At 44.9% G+C, this 23,430-nt stretch overlaps 1 protein-coding gene across 1 annotated transcript in view; it reads left to right on the top strand.

Moving 5' to 3' along the window:
• LOC129827494 (protein shisa-9-like) overlaps positions 1 to 16,914 on the top strand; it is a 36,289-nt gene extending 19,375 nt beyond the window's left edge. The window contains exons 3-4 of the mRNA XM_055888402.1: positions 10,178 to 10,293; positions 16,531 to 16,914. Coding sequence (XP_055744377.1) covers positions 10,178 to 10,293; positions 16,531 to 16,637 — 223 coding nt within the window. The 3' untranslated portion in view covers positions 16,638 to 16,914. The remainder of the gene's footprint in view (positions 1 to 10,177; positions 10,294 to 16,530) is intronic.
• The last annotated feature ends 6,516 nt before the right edge of the window (positions 16,915 to 23,430 follow it).

The following is a 23,430-nucleotide window of genomic DNA, read 5'->3' on the forward strand; positions in this document are numbered from 1 at the left end:
CCAAATACCCTCACCACCACAAACATGAACAGACAATACTGTGGCACGTGTAAAAAACAACAAGTCCCTCCTTCCCCTCCTATTTTGAGTGTTCTTTTCCCCCTCTCTTGTCTGATGTAGCGTGTCTCTTTGCTTTCTCCCAAAACTCTTTCTGACGTCTGCAGCCCTGAAGAGCGATGAGTGTATGATGTGTTCACTTAGTTTGACACGGGGGCAAACACAAAAACACGCAGGAAGAAAAACATACTTAACACAAAATCACTGGACAAATACAGCACCTGCATGCAAATTAACATGCACACAACTTACGTACACAGTCGTCCCGCGTACATTATTAAAGCGCACGCACGCACACACAGACACACACACACACACAAACCAAAAATACAAATACACCAGGTCTCCTCAGCAAACAGATGGATGCTCTGCACAGGTCACGAGACCAAGCATATGAACTGCTCCTCTGCCAGCGGCGCTGTTTTATTTAACCACTGCTCTAAACGTGATCCCTCGCTCCGTGTGACGCAGAGCACTTGACAATTGTGTATGTGCTGTCTGGGCCGTCGTGACATGTTGGGCTGGCCACCTCTTTATGAGCTCGGGGACCGTTGGTCCAAATGACTGTCTGGCTTGGTTGGACTGGCCTCGGCCCAGTTTGGTTTAGCTGTCGGTAAGTGTGTTTCTGTTTGGTTGAATATTTGGGTGTGGGTGTGAGCGGATGTGTGAGCTGACCCTGGCTACACAGAGCTGTGTTTGGGTAAACAGCGGGACAGCCCTGAGAGAAGACTGCATAAATGAGTATTGATTGTGAGTGGGAGATGTCAGCATGCTGCGGGAGGGACTAGCCATAAATCCCCTTAATGACGGGATACATTATCAACGGCTTAGCAGGTGGGACAGTCATCACTTAGAGGAAGAGAGGCAGAGAAAAAGGAAGGAGAGAGAAAGATAAGAAATGAAAGAACGAGGGATAATATGAAAGAGATGGAGTGAGGGACAAGGAGATGAAAAGGGAATGGCAGAGAGAGAGCGAGAGAGAGAGTTAGAGGAGGGGGTGTGCTCTGGGATATTTGACACAAACAGACAGAGTGAGTGGGGGAGTACGGTAAAGCTGGTTCAGCCCATTTAGCAGGATATTGCATATATTAGCATTTTAAAGCACTAACGTGATTGCTTTATCATCTCCTGGCTGTGAGTGGCCATGCCTGCCATAGAACAAAATGTATCGGCTGCCTTCACACATCTTGACTTTAAGCGTTGCTTGTTAAATGTATGTTTTACAGTAAACAGTAGATGCCAGTACACAACATATGTGTGCAAAATGTAGGAATGCAGGTAAGCGTATGTCTAACTCTTTAAAGATGCTACAGTTTGCCTCCACATCTGTCTTAAACTATGTCACTGACAACTTTTTAAGCCAGTGTATGTTTCTGTGTGTAAAAGGCCAAATCTGTGTTTTTCTCTCTGTGTGTGTGTGAGTGTGAGGGTGAGTGTGAGTGTGAGTGTGAGTGTGAGTGTGAGTGTGAGTGTGTGTGTGTGTGTGTGTGTGAATCAGAGGCCAGTTTGTCATATTGTTGCTCCAGAGCCCTGATCCAAGCTGACAGGTGAAGCTGAGCGCAGCTAAACAGCAAACGTAACAGGGAAGGAGGGAGAGAGAGAGCATGAGAAAGGGAGAGAGAGGGAGGGTCTGTGGGAAAGTGGAGATTAACTATAGAAGGAGATAGAGGTTAATTTGCATGTTATCAGAGGTTACTGGTGGATGTTCATTTTTCATGTCTACATTTTCTCTCCTGTGGCATTCTGTTATTGTCTCTTTAAACTCATTTGTCAAGGCATGAATATTATTGTCATGCCAATCAGTCACTATGAGGGGAATGGAGTCACACAGAGGACGGATACTCAATTTAATTGCTGAATGACTGTAGCATACCGATACAGTCAGTGAACATAGCTCAAGGACTGCATGGAAGACCAGAGAGTGGGGAAGAGAGAGAGAGAGAGAGAGAGAGAGAAGGTTGGACAGGTTGATAAATTACAGTCATTGATGTGACCCACCCAGTAGATACACATCACTCATGTAGAAAGAGTAGTACAGATAAGGCATGTTTTTGCTATTAGGAAAAATGAGAAGCAACAATTTGATGTGAGTGTAATATGCAATAGGATATTGTCCTGCATTGTCAGAGTATGCTTACACTACTTCTCCCCCTCATATTGGTATTTGGGTGGGTGTATTTGAATAAACATTGTGACATTCTGTATTCTGAGAGTATCCTCACTCTGTACATGCATGGGAATATTATGATCTTATGTATTGTGAGAGGTATACCCATCTGTGTGTGTGTGTGTGTGTGTGTGTGTGTGTGTGCGTGCGTGTGTGCGTGTGTGTGTGTGTGTGTGTGTGTATACACATTTGCAACCATGACTTCATAGATCTACGGCTGGTGTATTTATGTAAGTGGTACATTTCCAATGTTTGTGTGAAGTGCACACAGAGTCAATTATTAGGAACACGTGTGTTTGTGTGTGCATGTGTGCATGTGTGAGCAGGTAGGTGTCCACAGAAGGTAAATAGAAGATTGTGCATGACTGCTCCACACTGGAACCATTATGGATTTGCTCCTGCGTCCATGCTTAAACCCAGTTTCTGCATTGAGGCCTTAAAAGTAATTCACCTGTTGGCCTCTCTGAGTACAGTGTCCACACCAGAGCCATAATGGCTGTGCCCTCGTATGTATTCCTCTGTAGAGTTTCTGTGTTCAAGCCTCAAAAGATGGATGGCAGTGTTTGTCCCCAGGAAACAATATTTCAACCCCTCACTGTCTCTGTTGGTTTGCTGTTGCTCACTGAGTAGATCCACAAATCAGACGAGCTCCTGGCTGTCAGTGAAACACTGTCTAAGGTCTCATATTTTCCAATAGAGCGTTATCGAACACCAAAGTACACTTAGTGCCCAGTGACTGACATGAAGTGACGGACAGGGGCTTCTGTCCCACAAGGCCAGCCGCAGATGACGCATGGCTCCATTCAAGCTCCCATGCATTAATAATGGCGGAAAGTTGGAGTCATCCATTGCTCAGCCTGGCTGAATGTGTGGGCTCATAAGATACATCATTTGATTTCACTCTGCACTGCGGGAGGGAGGTTATTTTATTGTTCGTGAGAAACATTGAAGTGTTTATTTTGGCTTTTGGGTAAAGTGCTTAGAGGAAAGTGTACTCATTTGGGTGGGTGTATTTGAATAAACATTGTGACATTCTGTATTCTGGGAGTATCCTAACTCTGTACATGCATGGGAATACTTTGATCTTATGTATTGTAAGAGGTATACCCATCTGTGTGTGTGCAAGCTATGAACTTATGTAGAGTGACCTCTCTGTCTGTGTGTGTGTGTGTGTGTGTGTGTGTGTGTGTGGTGTGTGGTGTGTGGTGTGTGTGTTGTGTGTGTGTGTTGTGTGTGTGTGTGTGTGTGTGTGTGTGTGTGTGTGTGTGTGTGTGTGTGTGTTTCCCTATATTATTAGGACTACAACGTCCTGACAAGACACCAGAATGTCCTGGCAAGGTAGTAAAACAATTAACTTTTTGAAAAGTCTGGAGTTTTTCGATGTCCTGATTTTTTTCATATGCTGTTGTAAGCTTAAGGGTTAGGTTTAGGGTTGGGTTTAAATTTAGGCTTAGGGTTAACGATAGGTTTAAGACTTAGGCTTAGGGGTTAACGTTAAGGTTAGGTTAAGGGGTTATGGAAAATAGGATTTTGAATGTGTTTGTGTGTTGATGGCAGGAGGGTCAGGACAGAGGTATGACTAATTAAATACGTGAGATTCCCCTGTGGGAGGCCTAATCAATCACCACAGAGCATTTAGGAACACCGCTATTTGCTCTCCCAAAATTCATTATGATACACGGCGGGACAAAACATCCCTCTGATACCATGTAGGAGACTGATAACAATCAGCTTTAAATGGGCTTTACGAAATGGGGATGGACCAAGCGGACCGGACACAGGGAAGGAGAAACAGCCACAGCACTCAGCAGAGCACATGGCCACTACGCCATGTGTCCCTGCGGTCAAAAACAGGTCCGTTAGCCAGGCTATTACAGGGCCATTACATTGACATGGCGAATGGAATGATGCTATTGTTAAGTCATCAAAACCCTGAGCCCCATGGCAGGTCGGTAATATACAGTTCCATAGGAAAATGTCAGGGGCGGCATTGATCGCTTGTCCATACAGTGGAGATGGATAGCCTGTGTGTGATAGAGCTGATGATGGCTCATGAAGCGATAAGGCTATGTGCTGGGGCAGGTTGTCATGGGGATGATGGGCAGTCTGTGTCGTCACTTAGATAGAGACAGTATTAGGGCCATGTGGACCTTAGTGTGTCCTCATGGAATGACTGTATCCCTGGGAGAGGGTCTGTGTGTCCTAAAGACCCAACATTCATTTGAGTAGGAGTCAGGGGTTGAAATGAATTATATCCCATTAGGGTTGAATGGCAGGAACCCGGTTACCCCGATTTACTGCCCAAAAACCACTCCCTTTTCCTGGGATAAATAACTGCGAGAAACAGGTAAATTCTAAGATATGATTTATAGGAAAAGCACGCGTGAAATGGAACTTGAATTATATGTGATGTCTAAATCTGGCTTCTCTACGGCCTCTGCATGATGAATCATCCCCGTTCAGGGTGGGGACAGTATTGAGAGCAGTTCATATTGCATGTAGACCTACCATCTCATCATGGTCACTTTTTTTCTAGTGACAGGTAGGCCTTCATTTGCTGCAGCATCTAATTTACCCATCTCCAGCTGGCTTTCGGGGTCACCTTATTGTTTTACTGCAAAGATGTTTTATTTTTTATGTTTTGCAGCTAACCATTCAATCTTTGTGAATAGAAGTGAAAGCCTTCTGTGTTTAATTCTATTCCCATATTATTCAAGCATGCCATTAGAATGATGACGATAAGGACAACAAAACATATTCCATTTAACTGTTGAAAGTGATGAAGGAATGATGTAACAATAGAGAGAGAAAGAGGAAGTAGGATAATAACATTAGGGGAAATATTATGAATGGTATATATGCATCAGCCTACTAATTATACAAATAGGCCCTATTAAAAATTTAGACATTTAAATCATTTTCGCTAGCCGATAATTGTAACTTTGTAGGCCAGACGTGCTGCACCAGAATTGCATGTTCTCTCCTTGCTTTATCATGGTTTGAATGATGTGCGTAATTCCAGTCCATATAATACAGTATAATCAAATACAGTACAGTAATACAGTTCACATTCAAAAAGATTAGCTACTGGAGTTAGTTTCATGTATTTACCCAAGAGAGCATACAGCCATCTATGGGCTTTTATGTTTTTTTGTCGTGCATAATGAGCAGTTGTCTATTTCATATAGGCCTATGTATTGGTTAACGGCACAATCACTTGTGATTTTTTTTATTTTGGGTTCATTAAATGTTGTTAATGTAGCGCTCATAAAATGTATTTAATGTCTGGCTCATCAGGCTCAGGTAGCATCAGACTTGAATTTTCTAACAAGCTCTAATCAAATCCAGACACAGGCCTATTTATATGCTTTATCATGCTTTTGAATAACACTTTCGGTTTTGCCGGAAAATATCGGGTTACCCGGGAGAAAAGAGATTTATTCTCGGAATGGAACATTTGTAAAATACAGGGAAAATATTCAACCCTAGCTCCCATGATATCTTTGCCCAAAGCCTAGCTTGATCTAAGAGGTGCTCCTCCAGAGTCCAGCCTATCCAATGGTTGAATGTGAATGAGGTGCTGGAATTACTTTCCATCCAAGGAATGATGAAGGGTGTAACAAATGGTGTGTGTGTGTGTTTTGGAGAAGTAGCTTCAGCAACTATAGAAGGGAACTAGGCCACTGCAGACAGCACAGTCATGCCCACCCACATACAAACATAAACATACCCTGACATAGTCACACCGCCATGCTAAGAGGCACTATTTGGCAGCTGTCGCGTCCAATACCAAAGTAGCGGAGACAGTGGCAGGCAGCTGCAGGCACTAACACTGCTGGGCTCACTATCTGGCAGTGGTAGCTACAGCATCAGCCTCCCTGGTTGAGAGGGAACTCGGCTCTGAGCACCACGGGGTGGAAGACTCAGTACCCAAAACACAGGGTGTCATTTCTGCTACTACATCCCTCCCTTAGCGAGCACCAGGGAGACACAGCCTGAATTATTGATCAAGGGAGACAGGGTTTAGGGAGAGCTGATGGTTCTGTCAGCCTAGAACACCAAGACAAAGAAAGAGCAGAGCTACAGATGAGGAATGTGTACAAAATGACTAAACTTTCACGCCTGGTGAGTGAAGCTGGCTGTTGGGTGCTATGATGGCACTTCAAATCAAATCAAATCACTTAGGGAGTGAAATAATGTGAACCAAGCCATTGTCGCACCATGCAGTCCAGAATGAGTTTTCTGCGCTGGAGGGTTTATTTTATCTTTTTGTTTGGGAAACTTTTCTGGAAGCTCAAGTTCCCCACCCACACTTAGCCTCGGCAGCACACCCTCAGTGTGATTTGGGGGTGACTCAGTGGGGTGTCCTCATAATAACCCCGGTAGACTGAACACGAGGTGGGGTGCCACAGATAAAACCCCACGTAGAAATAAGACAAAGTGTATTAACAAACACTATAGCTAGTGGTGGATGGTAGAGGCAAGTAAAAACACACTAACCTGGTGTGACAGTGGTGGTGATTCAGACACTACAGTGTCAAGAACAAAGGGTTTCAAACATACCCCAGAGCAGTGGACAGTAAAGGTGATATAAACTTGCAGAAGTGCTCTGCAATTTCCGCCTTGAAATACAATAAACAAAATGATGAAATCTGAATTCTATCCTATTTTACTGTACTGTGCAGTAGTGGACAGCAGCTGGAGGTTAACAGTGAGACTCCCTGGCTCCTGGCTGAGACTGCAGGGGGTCACAGCAGGCCTCTTCTGCTCAGTGGGCTCCAGCTGTCTGGTGGTAATGAACTAATACACTCACTTTGATTGTGGCCTTACCACCCACAGGGAGTGGAGGAGACAGAGAGGCCTCACCCTTACCACCCACAGGGAGTGGAGGAGACAGAGAGGCCTCACCCTTACCACCCACAGGGAGTGGAGGAGACAGAGAGGCCTCATCCCTACCACCCACAGGGAGTGGAGGACACAAAGAGGCCTCATCCTTACCACCCACAGGGAGTGGAGGAGACAGAGAGGCCTCACCCTTACCACCCACAGGGAGTGCGGAGGAGATAGCCAGGCCTCACCCTTACCACCCACAGGGAGTGCGGAGGAGATAGCCAGGCCTCACCCTTACCACCCACAGGGAGTGCGGAGGAGATAGGCAGGCCTCAACTCCAACCTGAACCCCCACTGCCTCCACTAGGGTGATGATAAAATGCCGATCCCAGCGCCGTTTGTAATTGCATATAAGTGATCTAAGAAAAGGAATAGAAGTAGCGTTGCCTCATGCAATTCTTGTGTAGTGCATCAGCAGGAAACTAAACAATTAGTTACAGATGGTTGAAATCACAACAGAAGTTATCATTAGCATAATTTGATTCATGCTTGAACAATACCAGAGGAATCCAGCTTTGAGTATCAGACCTCACTACAGTCTATTAATTTTACTCTGCAAACCTGCATGCACTACACTGTAGCATCCATCAATGAGTGAAGCAACTCACAAACTTAACTCAGTGTAAAATCGTTCTAAATAATTGAGCCTATGTCCTTCGTTCAATCATTCAATGTAGTTGTTTGTGGCGTAAACAAGTCCTTGCCTCACCTCTCCTAGAATAGCTGTGTTTCAATAATTGGAGACGTTTTCACACGTCACATGACCTCTAGGTGCTTCTGTAGTGCTCCCTCTACGTGAGGACAGCACAGACAGGTTCATTAGCTTCATGTAGCGTGAGGACCTAGTTGGGGGACTTTCAAAAGGCTGGTTCCAGGCTTATACATCTCTAATTAATACAAGACAATTGTAATATTTACTTTACTGAATTGTGCTGGTTTAATTAAGGGCAACATGTTTCCCTTTAAGTTGACATGCTGTGTGAACATGATTTAAGATCATCTTTTTCTATAAACCACTGAATAATCAATGATTGCGCACAGCCAAGATTTGTGCTTGGTTGAGAAGATGATGGATAGATTGTGAAATCAATTTGATGTAATTACCATCCATATTTAATTGGTGCGCCAAAAAACACATTTGCACATAGGCTTTAAACTCTTTCAATTTGTAACCATTATGAATTTTACCAGCCCAGTAAGTGTTGAGTTTCCACCTGTCAATTGTTGTTACGTGTTCGTTCCCTTCAAATGTCACTCATAGCAACTGACAAGTCAACCCTGTGGAAACCTCAGACACTGCAGTACTACAGAAGTCATCATCCTCAGGACCGACCAACCAGCCTCAAGAATTCCCAGGATCTTGCCTCATACAGTAAAGCCCCTCAGGTCGAACTTAAACTTTCCCACCTTCACTTTTCTCCTTTCTGCTGACACACTACTGCTGATGAGGGTGCACAAAACTTTATGGTTATCTTTAATTCATTAATCGATTCATTTACGTTCTTGTATTACAGCACACAATCCATTTTAAGTAATTAAACTGCAAATGAATCTCATCTGTGGCCCTATCTGACGCAACCTCAAGATAACCCCTGTAATGTATCAAATCTGGAAAACAATGTTGCCCCTTCTCTTAACAAAGTGGCACAATGTGTGAGAGAGAGAGAAAGAGAGAGAGAGAGAGAGAGAGAGAGAGAGAGAGAGAGAGAGAGAGAGAGAGAGAGAGAGAGAGAGAGAGAGAGAGAGAGAGAGAGAGAGAGAGAGAGAGAGAGAGAGAGAGAGAGAGAGAGAGAGAGAGAGAGAGAGAGAGAAACTCAACAGACTAATTCCTCAATGAACATCTTCAGTGACAAACTACAAGGGCTTTTTGAAATGTACAAAGCCATCAACTCTGAGCTTTTTTCTAAGTAGTTGACATTTGACCACTGCAGTAGGATTGGCAGAGCTATCTAACACAATTTCCTTTGTAACATTCTGGCAGAGAGAACGTAATGTTTGAAACAACACCCAGGGAAATAATTCTGTCAGCCCCGAGAATTATGTTTGAGGAACACTGGCTCATCCAACCAAACCCTTTTCCCAAGTTCTTATGATAAAAGAGACAGATCCCAATTGGCTGTGCATGGGAATGTATCTGTGCATGGGATTCACCAGGGCATTTGGCTGCCATCGTGGTTTAAACATTTCCTTGCCCTTGTAATGTCTGAGCCTAAGAGAGGGCTCTGGGAATTTGTCTGGAAAGTCTTTCAATGTTCTCACATCAAATCACATCATCCCTTTACATCTTTACGTTAGCTAGGAGATGTGACAGTCCTGGGGGGTTAGAATACGGGTTCAGAGAGCTGACAGCTGTGTTGAGAAGGTGGAACAACCAGCACTCCACAATAACAGCACCCTCAGCAATGCCCGAGAGAAAGAAAACAGAATTGAGGATGAGAGAGAGAGAGAAATGCTTTAGCCAAGTAGGAGACGAATGAAACAGAGGGAATGAGTGAGAAAGACAGGCACTAACTGGTGGTGATGAGTTAAGGAGTAGAGTGTTTGTTTGTGTACTGCTGAATGGGTGACTGGAGGGCATTTTAGAGAGAAACCCAACAAGTGAAAAGAAAAGCATGAAAAACAGAGGGACAGTATTTCAGCATGGCCTCGGGACTTAGTCCTTGTCTATACCTGCTGTCATTCAGTCTGTCAGCACAATCTACATATTAACCCTCGTTCCTATCACAACACTACTGACCTACTGTCCGGGGCTCATGTCTAGCCAGCTGAGCTGTCAGCAGGCATGTACCATTTAAATTCAACCGGTTTCTTTGAAAAGGTCCAGCTGTCAGTACTATACTACACTATGATTAAAGCCTTTGTTTTACACACCAATATACATCACATATAAGAGGGCTTTAATTGTGATCAAATCACACAGATTAGGAAACGATGGCAGCACACTTCCATTTGATTTGATGTTGCAGGAGTTTATTCTATGGTGATCTCAATCGATTTGACACAATGTTCTCTCGTCTTACTGATGGGTGATCTTTAACCTAACACTTGTCTTTCTCTCTGCAGGGCCTTGACAGAGTTGTTGAAGCAGCCCGGCGAGGTGGGCGGAGTGGACGGTACCGGGGGTCACCACCCCATAGGGACCAATGGGATCTCTGGCAGGTCACCGCGCAGCAACAACGGTAAACCTGTTTCTCTGGAAGCGACAGGTGTTATTACAGGAGATGTCTCTCAGTGTAATTAAGCATATCGGATACTGATCCAGCAACGCTTTGCAAGCACTCTCACGAGGGCTCTTTTAGTGCTCAATGTATTAATGAGGACACTACTAACTCTGAATAGGGTACAACAGACTATTTCAGACTGGCATTTTTCAATTCTTGCTCTGCATTATTGAGAAGGGCCTGTAAGTAAATGTTTGACTGTTGGTCTATACCTGTTGTAAACGAAGCATGTAACAAATCAAAATTGATTTGACGCGCACGCATGCAGACACTTGTTATTGAGCTAGGAGGACGGCTCAATTCCATAGCAGCCCCTGCTGTCTCCCTCCATGGCTGAGCAGAAGTGCAGAGACAGGCTGGTCATCTTTAATTCCATAGCAGCCCCTGCTGTCTCCCTCCATGGCTGAGCAGAAGTGCAGGGACAGGCTGGTCATCTTTAATTCCATAGCAGCCCCTGCAGTCTCCCTCCATGGCTGAGCGGAAGTGCAGGGACAGGCTGGTTATCTTTAATTCCATAGCAGCCCCTGCTGTCTCCCTCCATGGCTGAGCGGAAGTGCAGGGACAGGCTGGTCATCTTTAATTCCATAGCAGCCCCTGCTGTCTCCCTCCATGGCTGAGCAGAAGTGCAGGGACAGGCTGGTCATCTTTAATTCCATAGCAGCCCCTGCAGTCTCCCTCCATGGCTGAGCGGAAGTGCAGGGACAGGCTGGTCATCTTTAATGAAGGTGTAATTATCTTTGTTCTGGTCCAGGACCTGTTGATATAGTACCAAGCAGTTCATCTGTTTACTAATTAGATCCCCTCAAATCCCTCTGAACCCCATTCCCCTCCAACACACACACACACACACACACACACACACACACACACACACACACACACACACACACACACACACACACACACACACACACACACACACACACACACACACACACACACACACACACACACACACACACACTTTGCTTTCATCTTCACTCTATTGCAACAATTCCTTTCTCCGTCACGTTCATGCCAACCTACACCCATCAGTCTCCACCTTCCCTTCATCTCTACTCCTCTTTATTATTTTGCCAAACAACAATCACTCCCCATCTCTCCTTCCTTTCTCCTGTCTCTGACTAGCGTTGACCATTAAATTAGTCTTTAATTAAGTGGTCATTATCTGTGGAGGGTTGATACAATGGGACTTAGAGGCCAGGGAGACCTGTCTGTGTGCCCCCTGCCCCCCCCCCCCCAGCTCTCAGCATGGTGTGTCCGCTGGCCACACAACCACAACCTGTCACCACCCGCATGACCTTCATTAAGAACCACAGACCAGATAGAGAGAGAGAGGGAGGGGGAGGGGGAGAGAGGGGGAGATGGAGCAAGATGAGAGAAGGGGCTCATTTGAGAGAGAGAGAGAAAGAGATGGATGGGGACAGAGAGCATGTGTGTGAGAAAGGGGGGCAGGTAGAAGTAGAAAGATGGAGTGCAGAGGATGGAAGAGGAAGAGGTGGAAGAAAGGGAAGGAGGAGTTTGGCAGAGAGATAAGAGGGGGAGATGGATTTCTGGAACAAATATCAAAGGAGAGGGCAAGAAAGAAGCGACAAGGTGAAAGAATGGGATGGAAATGAGGGAACGTAGGGATTGTAATAGATAAGGGTAAAAAAAATGCAGACATTTAAAAAGATGAGAGAGAGAGACAGTAATGGTGGGGTGACATAGCCATTGAGGAATTCCCAGCAAGATATGAGTAAAAAAAACAAATCAAATAATACCAGATGAAAGAAGGACATTGACTGGGGTGTGACATTGTGTCATGATGAACATTAAAGAGAGGACTTACAGGTGCTGCCTAGTCTACTGAGGTGGATGAGAGTGTAAAACTCTGGCTCTGCACATGTTTTCATTATTTCTATTCCACCCCATACTGCTCTGCCCTGTAATCTCAGTGCTTTATCTGACATGATCTGGTCAAGGCTGCATCTAGATCAGTGTCTGAGAGTGTGAGGGTTGGGTTAGGGGACAATGCAGGCAGGCAGGCAGGCAGGCAGGCAGGCAGGCAGGCAGGCAGGCAGGCAGGCAGGCAGGCAGGCAGGCAGGCAGGCAGGCAGGCAGGCAGACAGACAGACAGACAGACAGACAGACAGACAGACAGACAGACAGACAGACAGACAGACAGACAGACAGACAGACAGACACAGAGAGAGAGAGAGAGAGAGAGAGAGAGAGAGAGAGAGAGAGAGAGAGAGAGAGAGAGAGAGAGAGAGAGAGAGAGAGAGAGAGAGAGAGAGAGAGAGGGAGGGAGGGGGAGAGAGAGAGGACATAACGTAACAGGGACTGAAGAGCAGGGGGGGAGAGGGGCGGGCGGCTTTGAAAGGGAAGGAGAGGGAGATGGAGATTAAGGAGTAGGAATAGATGGAGAGTGAGAGGGAGCAAGCCAGGTAGTAGAGGAAGGGGAAGATAGATGTGTGTGTGTGCGTGTGCGTGTGTGTGTGTTGTAGGAGAGCATTCTCATGGCAGTGAGTGGGACAGCTGGACAGAACTGCTCAGTGTGGAGAGCTGCCCTGAGGGTCAAACAGCTCCCAGTGAACAAGCCGTGCGTGTTCCTCTGTGAATCAACGGAGGGAAAGAGACAGAGACAGAATGACAAATAAAGAGACTGAGGACATTTTATATCGATTTTGGGGAATAGAGAGATAGGGAGAGGAAAATGAGAACATGAAGAGAACGAGAGGAAATTGGGTAAGGACAGAAACGGAGGGACTGAAAGCAGGAAGTGAGAGACTAACAGATGAAAAGAGAATGATTGAGAGAGCACAAAGCACAACGGCTAGCCTATCCTAATCCCACTTGTTTCTGCTGTCTGTGAGCTGTGTTTGAGCACCATGGACAGAGCTAATGGTTCATTACAATGCAGGAGACTGACTGGTCTAAACTCCTTAGAACTGCACCATGAATTATTTAAGCTTTACTATATGCTTGAACAGACCGATCTCAACATTCATCATTTGTTAATGTTTTGGCAATAACGACAATTACACTACTGTTATTGAACACGATGAAGACGATGTCCCTGTTGTTGTTGATGACGCTGATACTGTAGTGATGACGAAGTTGATCCTGCTCATACAGTGGCTGACCACTATCTAAACAAACACGTTCAGAGGAAAATACCCCTGCGTTGAATAATCTTGGCTGGCTGGACTGTGTGCAAGTTCTATATTGACACTGTTCCTTTTCTCTTTGTAGATAAGGGGGATCTGGAATTGTGGAGCGTGTGTAATTGCATGTTGCAGAGGCAGTCTGTGAGGGGGAGAGCGATAGCATCCGTGTGACATTGAAATCAAAACAAGGAAATGAGGGAATTGGGACGGGCGGAGGGAGTGTTAAGTGAAAAGGGGGGGGGGGGGGGGGGGGGGTTGTATATGTATGTTAATTTATATGTATATTCACTGTGATTAAAATCCACATGGGGCCAGTGCCAATTACATACATACCGTGTTTGCCTACCAGTCAACATATGACGCTATGGTAATGATACTCTGAGAAACAGAGAGGATGCTGTGGGAATAACAGTCACTGCACCACACACATGCTCATGCATGTGTCCTCTGCAATCTGTGTGTGTGTGCTTTGAGCTATGTTGTGTACTGTAGCTACAGTGTATTCGTAATGTATTCAGACCACTTAACTTTTTCCACATTTTGTTACATTACAGCCTTATTCTAAAATGTATAAAATCTTTTTTTCTCATCAATCTACACACAATACCCCATAATGACAAAGTGAAAACAGATTTTTTTGTAAAGAAATGTCAAATGTATTAAAAATATGAAACAGAAATAACTTATTTACATAACTATTCTGACCCTTTGCTATGAGACTCGAAATTGAAGAAATTGTCCGTAGAGCTCAGAGACAGGATTGTGTCGAGGCACAGATCTGGGGAAGGGTAACAAAAAATGTCTGAAATATTGAAGGTCCCCAAGAACACAATGGCCTCCATCATTCTTAAATGGAAGAAGTTCGGAACCACCAAGACTCTTCCTAGAGCTTGCCGCCCAGCCAAACTGAGCGATTGGGGGAAAAGGGCCTTAGTGTAATGACTTTCGTCTGGTAAAGGAGAAGAGGACCAAAATGCAGCGTGGTAAGTGTTCGTCATATTTTAATAAACTGAACACTAAAAAAAATAACAACGAGGACAAAACGAAAATGAAACAGTTCTGCAAGGAGAACATACACTAAGACAGAAAATAAACACCCACAACCAAAATGGGGAAAACAGGCTACCTAAGTATGATTCTCAATCAGAGACAATGATCGACAGCTGCCTCTGATTGAGAACCATACCAGGCCAAACACAGAAATACAACAACATAGAAAAAAGAACATAGACTACCCACCCAAACTCACGCCCTGACCAACCTAACACAAAGACATAAAAAAGGAACTAAGGTCAGAACGTGACACTTGGTCAGGGAGGTGACCAAGAACCCGATGGTCACTCTGACAGAACTCCAGAGTTCCTCTGTGGAAATGGGAGAACTTTCCAGAAGGACAACCATCTCTGCAGCACTCCACCCCAATCAGGCCTTTATGGTAGAGTGGTCAGACATAAGCCACTCCTCAGTAAAAGGCACATGATAGCCAGCTTGGAGTTTGCCAAAAGGCACCTAAAGGACTTGGACCATGAGAAACAAGATTCTCTGGTCTGATGAAACCAAGATTGAACTCTTTGGCCTGAATGCCAAGTGTCACGTCTGGAGGAAACCTAGAATCATCCCTAAGGTGAAGCATGGTGGTGGCAGCATCATGCTGTGGGGATGTTTTTCATCAGCAGGGACTAGGATACTTTTTTATTTAACCTTTATTTAACTAAGCAAGTCAGTTAAGAACAAATTCTTATTTACAATGACGGCCTACCCTGGCCAAACCTGGACAGCACTGGGCCAATTGTGCGCCGACCCTATGGGACTCCCAATCACGGCCGGATGTGATGCAGCCTGGATTTGAACCAGATACTGCAGATACTCTTGCACTGTGATGCAGTATATTAGACCACTGCGCCACTCTGGAGCCACATAGTCAGGATCAAGGGAAAGATGTATGGAGCAAAGTACAGAGAGATCCTTTATGAAAACCTGCTCCAGAGCACTCAGGACCTCAGACTGGGGCAAAGGTTCACCTTCCAACAGGACAACAACCCTAAGCACACAGCCAAGACAACGCAGGAGTGGCTTCGGGACAAGTCGCTGAATGTCCTTGAGTGGCCCAGCCAGAGCTTGAACCCGATCAAACATCTGGAGAGACCTGAAAATAGCTGTGCAGCGACACTCCCCATCCAACCTGACAGAGCTTGAGAGAAGAATAGGAGAAACTCCCCAAATACTTGAGGATATAATCGCTGCCAAAGATGCTTCAACGAAGTACTTAGTAAAGTGTCTGAATACTTATGAAAATGTGATATTAAAGTTTTTTATTTTCTATACATTTGCAAAAAAATAATTATGGGGTATTGTGTGTAGATTGATGAGGAAAAAAACAATTTAATACATTTTAGAATAAGGCTGTAACGTAACAAAATGTGAAAAAAGTCAAGGGGTCAGAATTATACCAAATGCACTGTATGTACAGTATTTGTGCATTTGTGTGTACTTGAGTCAACCTACCTGCATGCTGTCATGTTTGTGATTCTGTCATTGTTTTTTAGTGTTTGTTCTGTCAGAGTGTGTTTGTTAGTTCTGAGCTATAGTTCGAATCAGGGTTTGATTATTTGTTACATTGTAATTTTTTCCATTTGGTCCGGGTGTTTTCACATTGCCAAATGTCAAACAAACTAAAATGCCAAAACAAAACCACGTGTTCATGCATGTCATTTCTTTATTGGGCACAAACGCTCATGTTAACTCCATCTCTGATTATCAGGAAGAATAACTTGTGTGTCCCAAACTTCATATTACTTTCGCTTTGGTCTTCGAAGCAACATGCGGGAGGAAACAGCGGAATAGCCGCTCTAACTGCGACGTGAATAGGCTGTTCTCAGCTCCAGTCTCCCCTAACCTGCATTGGATGTGCTCATAAATGCGCTGCTATTCACAGAATGTTTTATGCAGCCACAGCTGGTACTGTGGGCATTTCATCAAATGCTCTCAGTCAAACAACTAATAATACCGCTCACCTCTGGTTCTTTTCCTGTGTTTGGTCCAGACTGCCTTCTCACCTGCAGCGAACCGCACCACACTGGGAATGAAATAGGACTGAGACCATCCTTTTTGAGTGAGACACACCACTACAGACTAACCCAAATAAGTTAGTGTTTGTTCTGTCAGAGTGTGTCTGTTGGTGTTTGTTCTGTCAGTGTGTGTCTGTTAGTGTTTGTTCTGTCAGTGTGTGTCTGTTAGTGTTTGTTCTGTCAGTGTGTGTCTGTTAGTGTTTGTTCTGTCAGAGTGTGTCTGTTGGTGTTTGTTCTGTCAGTGTGTGTCTGTTAGTGTTTGTTCTGTCAGTGTGTGTCTGTTAGTGTTTGTTCTGTCAGTGTGTGTCTGTTGGTGTTTGTTCTGTCAGTGTGTGTCTGTTGGTGTTTGTTCTGTCAGTGTGTGTCTGTTGGTGTTTGTTCTGTCAGTGTGTGTCTGTTGGTGTTTGTTCTGTCAGAGTGTGTCTGTTAGTGTTTGTTCTGTCAGTGTGTGTCTGTTGGTGTTTGTTCTGTCAGTGTGTGTCTGTTGGTGTTTGTTCTGTCAGTGTGTGTCTGTTGGTGTTTGTTCTGTCAGAGTGTGTCTGTTGGTGTTTGTTCTGTCAGTGTGTGTCTGTTGGTGTTTGTTCTGTCAGAGTGTGTCTGTTAGTGTTTGTTCTGTCAGAGTGTGTCTGTTGGTGTTTGTTCTGTCAGAGTGTGTCTGTTGGTGTTTGTTCTGTCAGAGTGTGTCTGTTGGTGTTTGTTCTGTCAGTGTGTGTCTGTTGGTGTTTGTTCTGTCAGAGTGTGTCTGTTGGTGTTTGTTCTGTCAGAGTGTGTCTGTTGGTGTTTGTTCTGTCAGAGTGTGTCTGTTGGTGTTTGTTCTGTCAGAGTGTGTCTGTTGGTGTTTGTTCTGTCAGAGTGTGTCTGTTGGTGTTTGTTCTGTCAGTGTGTGTCTGTTGGTGTTTGTTCTGTCAGAGTGTGTCTGTTGGTGTTTGTTCTGTCAGTGTGTGTCTGTTGGTGTTTGTTCTGTCAGAGTGTGTCTGTTGGTGTTTGTTCTGTCAGAGTGTGTCTGTTGGTGTTTGTTCTGTCAGTGTGTGTCTGTTGGTGTTTGTTCTGTCAGAGTGTGTCTGTTGGTGTTTGTTCTGTCAGAGTGTGTCTGTTAGTGTTTGTTCTGTCAGAGTGTGTCTGTTGGTGTTTGTTCTGTCAGAGTGTGTCTGTTGGTGTTTGTTCTGTCAGTGTGTGTCTGTTGGTGTTTGTTCTGTCAGAGTGTGTCTGTTGGTGTTTGTTCTGTCAGTGTGTGTCTGTTGGTGTTTGTTCTGTCAGAGTGTGTCTGTTGGTGTTTGTTCTGTCAGTGTGTGTCTGTTGGTGTTTGTTCTGTCAGAGTGTGTCTGTTGGTGTTTGTTCTGTCAGAGTGTGTCTGTTGGTGTTTGTTCTGTCAGTGTGTGTCTGTTGGTGTTTGTTCTGTCAGAGTGTGTCTGTTGGTGTTTGTATGACGGAAGCCTCAACTTCCATTACTGTGTTTGTGAGTTGGTGTTGATGTACTGGCTGCCTGGCTGTGTTCATGTGTGTGTTCTCGTATGTGTCAAACGAGGCAGATGTGTTTGATCACAGCACAGCTTCTCTCCAACGCCTCTGGCGCTCTTCTTCTGACCCCTCCAGCTGTCTTTACAAAGCCACGGACCTCCTACTCTCCCCCTCAATCTCTCCCCCCTTCCTCCCCCTTCAGTCCTGCCCAGGAGCGTCTGCCGGCTATAACTGCTGGTTGCTTCTGCTATGTCTCAACAGGTTAGACTGTGCAGTTTAAGGAGGGTTGGAGAGGGGAAATATGATTATAATGAAGAGTGCACAGGGCTTGGAGTGCAGCTAAGACAGACAGTGCCCCTAAGTCAGTTCTATTTGGATATCCTCTCAGCTAATGAGGTGTAGATTAGCATGGAGCAGCAGGTCCTGGACCAGTGCTGGGTTGTCTCTCAGTGCCCTGTTGAGGATTTGGACTGAAAGTAATGCACTGCCGCTGAGCTGTGGTTGAGGGGATTTGCATCGCGTAGATCCAGCGCCCGGGGTCCTTTCACTCTGTCATCTCAAGGACACCTCACACTACAGGCTACGGATGACACGGTAGAGTCTTAAGTGATGCAATATAGACAAATTATGGATATGGGGCTATGGGCACAGTATGGACATGCTCTTAACCTTATCGCCTCCTCTCCACTCTCCACTGTAGCTTTGGGCTCCAACAGTTATGGATTGACACAGTTTTAGCTTGACCTTAAAAGGGTTGTAATGGTGATTGGGCTGAAGCAGGCTTTTCGTCGATCCAGTGTGTCTGTGTGTAGCTGATAGGGGGGAAGCTGAGCCCCTCAGAGATGTGCGTGGCTATACATGAAATTACTGGGATAAGCCAGGCTGCTGACGTACTGATATTATGGCTTCCGGGCGGTTGAGTGGGGATGTGGCTCAATTCTGGCTCTGTTATTCCGTCATAATGAGACCTAACCCTCTCATAGATGAGCCTTCCGAGCCAAAAGGAGTCTACATTTTCCACTTAACCCCTGCAAGTCTCAAGCCCTTCATTACCGGTGGGGTGATGTGTTTCTGATTGGATGTGTGCAGAAGATCAAGTGGTAGAATCCTCAACATACACTGAGTGTACAAAACATTAAGAACACCTTACTCAAATTGATTTGCACCCCTCCCCCTCCTTTTGCCCCCAGAACAGCCTCAATTCGTCGTGGCATGGACTCTACAAGGTGGCGAAAGCATTCCACAGGGATGCTGGCCCATGTGGACTCCAACGCTTCCCACAGTTGTGTCAATTTGGCTGGATGTCCTTTGGGTGGTGGACCATTCTTGATACACACAGGAAACTGTTGCAGTTCTTGGCACAAACCGGTGTGCCTGGCACCTACTGCCATACCCGGTTTAAAGGCACTTAAATATTTTGTCTGGCCCGTTCACCCTCTGAATGGCACACATACACAATCCATATCTCAATTGTTGCCATGCTTAAAAATCACTTTTTAACCTGTCTCCTCCCCTTCATCTACACTGATTGAAGTGGATTTAACAAGTGACATCAATAAGGGATCATAGCTTTCACCTGGATTCACCTGATCAGTCTATGTCATGGAAAGAGCAGGTGTTCCTAATGTTTTGTACACTCAGTGTATTTTTGAAGGTCACAGCATTTTCACGAAATAAACACTACAAATTGTTCTGTGTTAGACAGAGTCATGTCCAGCCTGAGAGTCATGATCAGGCATAATGTTACCAATTGTAAAAGAAAGTGAGACCACTTAATGGCTCAACATGAGAGCAGAACTTAGTGAAGAACCAAGATGATCTGATAATATATTCCGTTGTTTCGTTGAAGATCACTCACACTGTGTGCTTTAATAGATCTACTCTCCTGTTTGAATACCTGCTGTGTTCATCTCTGTAGCTGAAACATTTCTGATTGGAAGCAATCCCATAACTAAAAGCCAGTACACACTGCTTACGATGCGTCATAGCTGGCATCCCCTAATTAAGACGTCTGACCGGACCAGAGACCCTTTAGACTTAATCATGGGTAAAGATTGCGCAACCAAGTTGTAAGAGAAAAAAAGCTGAAATGTCTGTCACGACAGCTGATACTCATCTTGTGCCAATTGAAAATATGACGAACTTGGGTGGAGGCCACATGGGGGAATGAAAGAAACTGTGACCTTAACTTAAACTGTGACAGGGCATCTGTTTCTCTGTTTCATGAGATCCTAGTCCCGGCTGAGGATGCACCTACAGTCACCACCAGGGAGGTTATAGTTCAGTGCCTGAGGCCCAGAATGATCGATCCCAGTACCAGTTATAGGGAGAGTGATGTTTGGAGCATACAGCACCACGGTCCAGGACCCATCCATCCATCACTGGAGAGTGACAGGAAGGGCTTGCTCCAGAACCCATGCAGAGGGAGTCCATCAAAGTGCTGCATGTGCACTGCTGTGTGAGAGACAGACATCATTTGTCAACAAGCCTCTGCTACAGCACTAGAGCTCTGGAACAAAGGAAGTGCCTGTGGACAACCCAGGTTTAAATCAAGAGAAGAGGATGGAGAGGTCTCCAAAACCACAACCGGAATGATATTGCCCATGCTTGCCCTGGTGCTTAGACTCCCCTAGGAATGGTGTGTTACAGTACATTCATTGCCATGATTGTATTTATCAGACAGTCTTGTCCAAGGTGAAGGTGATTAAGAGGGGCTACCTGTCAAAACACATGGGACAGAACAGCAAGAGTCATTGGTGACACACGGAGAGCCAGTGTCAAACACAGTCACTTAGCACAGTGTTAAACTACAGAGTGTGCTTACTCAGACTTCCACTGTTTTGATAAGGGTGTACAGAGAGTAGATTTTCAGATGTCAAATCTCTGAGCCATGCAAGCGCTCGGAGGAGTTGGTGCAGGGAGAGAAGCCCCCTCGTGGAAGTGGTATTGATCTCAGCACACAGTGCCTAGAGAGGTGTTTGCAAAGAGTCGGAGCTGACACCACGATCAAGCAGCCTTATAGGGGATCAAAGAGCCCCTGGCCTCCCAGTGATCTGACTACAGCAAGGGAGGAGTGAGAATTTCCTGTTGACTGACGTTCCAATCCCACGGCTGTCGTCGAATGGAGCCTCTCAATCATTCATACGAACACAGAGGAGGGTGGGGAGACAGATAGGGAGAGAGCGGAGGATGAGAGAGAGGGAACAAAGAAAGTGAGATCAACATAAAGAGATGGAGAAACGTTGCTCTGACAGGAGGGATATGGGGAGACAGAGAGATGGAGGGGGAGGGTTTGTGAGGTGGCAGAAGAAGGTGAGAAACAAAGAGCGACAAAGGGAGTAACATTGGAAAGAAAATAGAAATAAAGAGCGAGAATGAAGAGTGGCAGAGGTAATAGAAACTGATATGGAAGACCATGCAGGAGGGTTAGTAGAGGGAGGCATTGAACATTTAGGGAAATGAGGGGGACAGAATTTATAGAGCCATTGGTCAGTGTTCTGGAAAAGAGACCCCTGGAAACCCCTTCGACCCCCCTCTCCCCACTGTCCCTCGCTCTCTCTGTCCTCGCTCTCTGCTGCAGTGCTGCTTAAATGTCATTGGACAGCTTACATGTGGTGGGTGCAAAATGGGTGAAATGTCAAGCATGGTAAAGGGTGGCGTGCCTGTTTGTCATAGCGTGTGTGCCATGTGTGTGCCTGTGTGTTTGTGAGAGTGCATGTATTTGCCACAAGCAAGGAGTGTTTAATTAAGTGTGAATTCATGTAGTATTCTATCTATGTACCTTAATATCATTCTGTGTGTTAGAGCATGTGGATAGGCAATATAAGGTTCCAAGGGAGTCTTTACTTGAGACATGTGTAGGCCTATGTTTTGTAATAAACCCTGCAGCTGTACACTTCATCTGCTTTCGTCAAAAGGGAGCTGAATCACTGATTAAAAATGTCACGTGCATGACCTTGGCATATGAAGTCAGAAAAATAGTGCTATTATAGCAGCTGTAGGTATTGAATAAGGATGATGATGTGAAAAACATGTCCCATTAATATTAATGCTGCTTTTTATGATATGAAGGTTTGTTTATCTTAATTGCATGTCTCATTCTACTTTTTATTATCAAGGATGAGTAATAAGAAATACAAATGTTATGTTAGAAAGACAACAGTTGTACAATGATCTCATTAGAGACATTAAACACGTAATTACTATGCAGTGCACAGAGCCTGTTTCCCAAGCCTCACTATGATATGGAGCAGCGATTCCAGCTGTTGAAATGTGACAGAATCCACAAATGAGAGCCTTAAAGGCTCAATGCAGCTGTTTTTATCACCATACCAAATCATTTCTGGGTAACAATTAAGTGCCCTACTGGGGATTGCTTTCAATTAAAATGGTCAAAGAGAAACAAAGTAGCTTCTTAGCAAAGAGAAATTTCTCAAGCAAGAGTTTAGCTAGGATTGTCTGGGAGTGGTGTGTGGAGTGGGAAACTGAAAACTAGCTGTTATTGCTAGAGATGTTTGGAACTCTCTTTCTTATTGGTCTATTCAAACACCTCTTACACTTAAAGGGCATTCTCATAATTTTCACAATATTATTCCAACGTCATAGTGTGAAAATATAAAAAAAAACAAGGAAAATCATGGTTGACTGCATTGGTTCTTTAAAGGAGAGTGGGAAACAGAGAGAAGAGGGAGAAGAGAGAGAAAGAGAACAAGAAAGAGAAAGAGAGAGATAACAGAACAAAATGTGAAAGATGGAGAAAGGTCAAAAGAGAGAGACATGTAAGTCCAGGAGAAAGCATGATAGAAATAGAGACAGGTTGAGCATCCACCAGACAGAGAGAGAGAGAGAGAGGGGGATAGAAGCAAGGTATGAGAAGGGAACCATTACAACAAGGGGAAAAACATGAAAAGAGAGTGATCGTTATTCTCAGTGACAAGAGAGCAGCTGGACGCTGTGATATACATTTCGCTCTGTCTTCCTCTCTTTTTAAATGTCTCTGTTAGCCATCTGCTATCCCTTTTTCCATGTAGTATCCCTCTCCCAGAACACATTTTTATGCCTTGTGCTATTCCGCCATTCTCTCACAATGCGCCTCTCACCCTTTCCCTCTCCTCACAGACACTAGCCGAATGTACAGTGTGGTATTTAATCAATGGGGGGCTTGTTAAACCCCAACCAACACCCCAGCCACCAAGCCCCCCAGCTCAGTGACCCATTCCGACACCACACAAATCAGGTTCTAGCCAGAACATACCAAGTCAGGAACAGAAATAGGGGGGATGGCAAGGTAGGTGATTTGAAGGTCAAAAGACTGGGCTGTCTGTTAATGCGTCTGCAGTACATCAATCACAGTTTGCAATGGTGGGTGGTCGTGCAGACAGAGTACACACGCCTTGCACATGCTTGAGGGCTTTGCC

Source organism: Salvelinus fontinalis, chromosome 2, assembly GCF_029448725.1.
Source record: "Salvelinus fontinalis isolate EN_2023a chromosome 2, ASM2944872v1, whole genome shotgun sequence".
Classification (NCBI taxonomy): Eukaryota; Metazoa; Chordata; class Actinopteri; order Salmoniformes; family Salmonidae; genus Salvelinus; species Salvelinus fontinalis.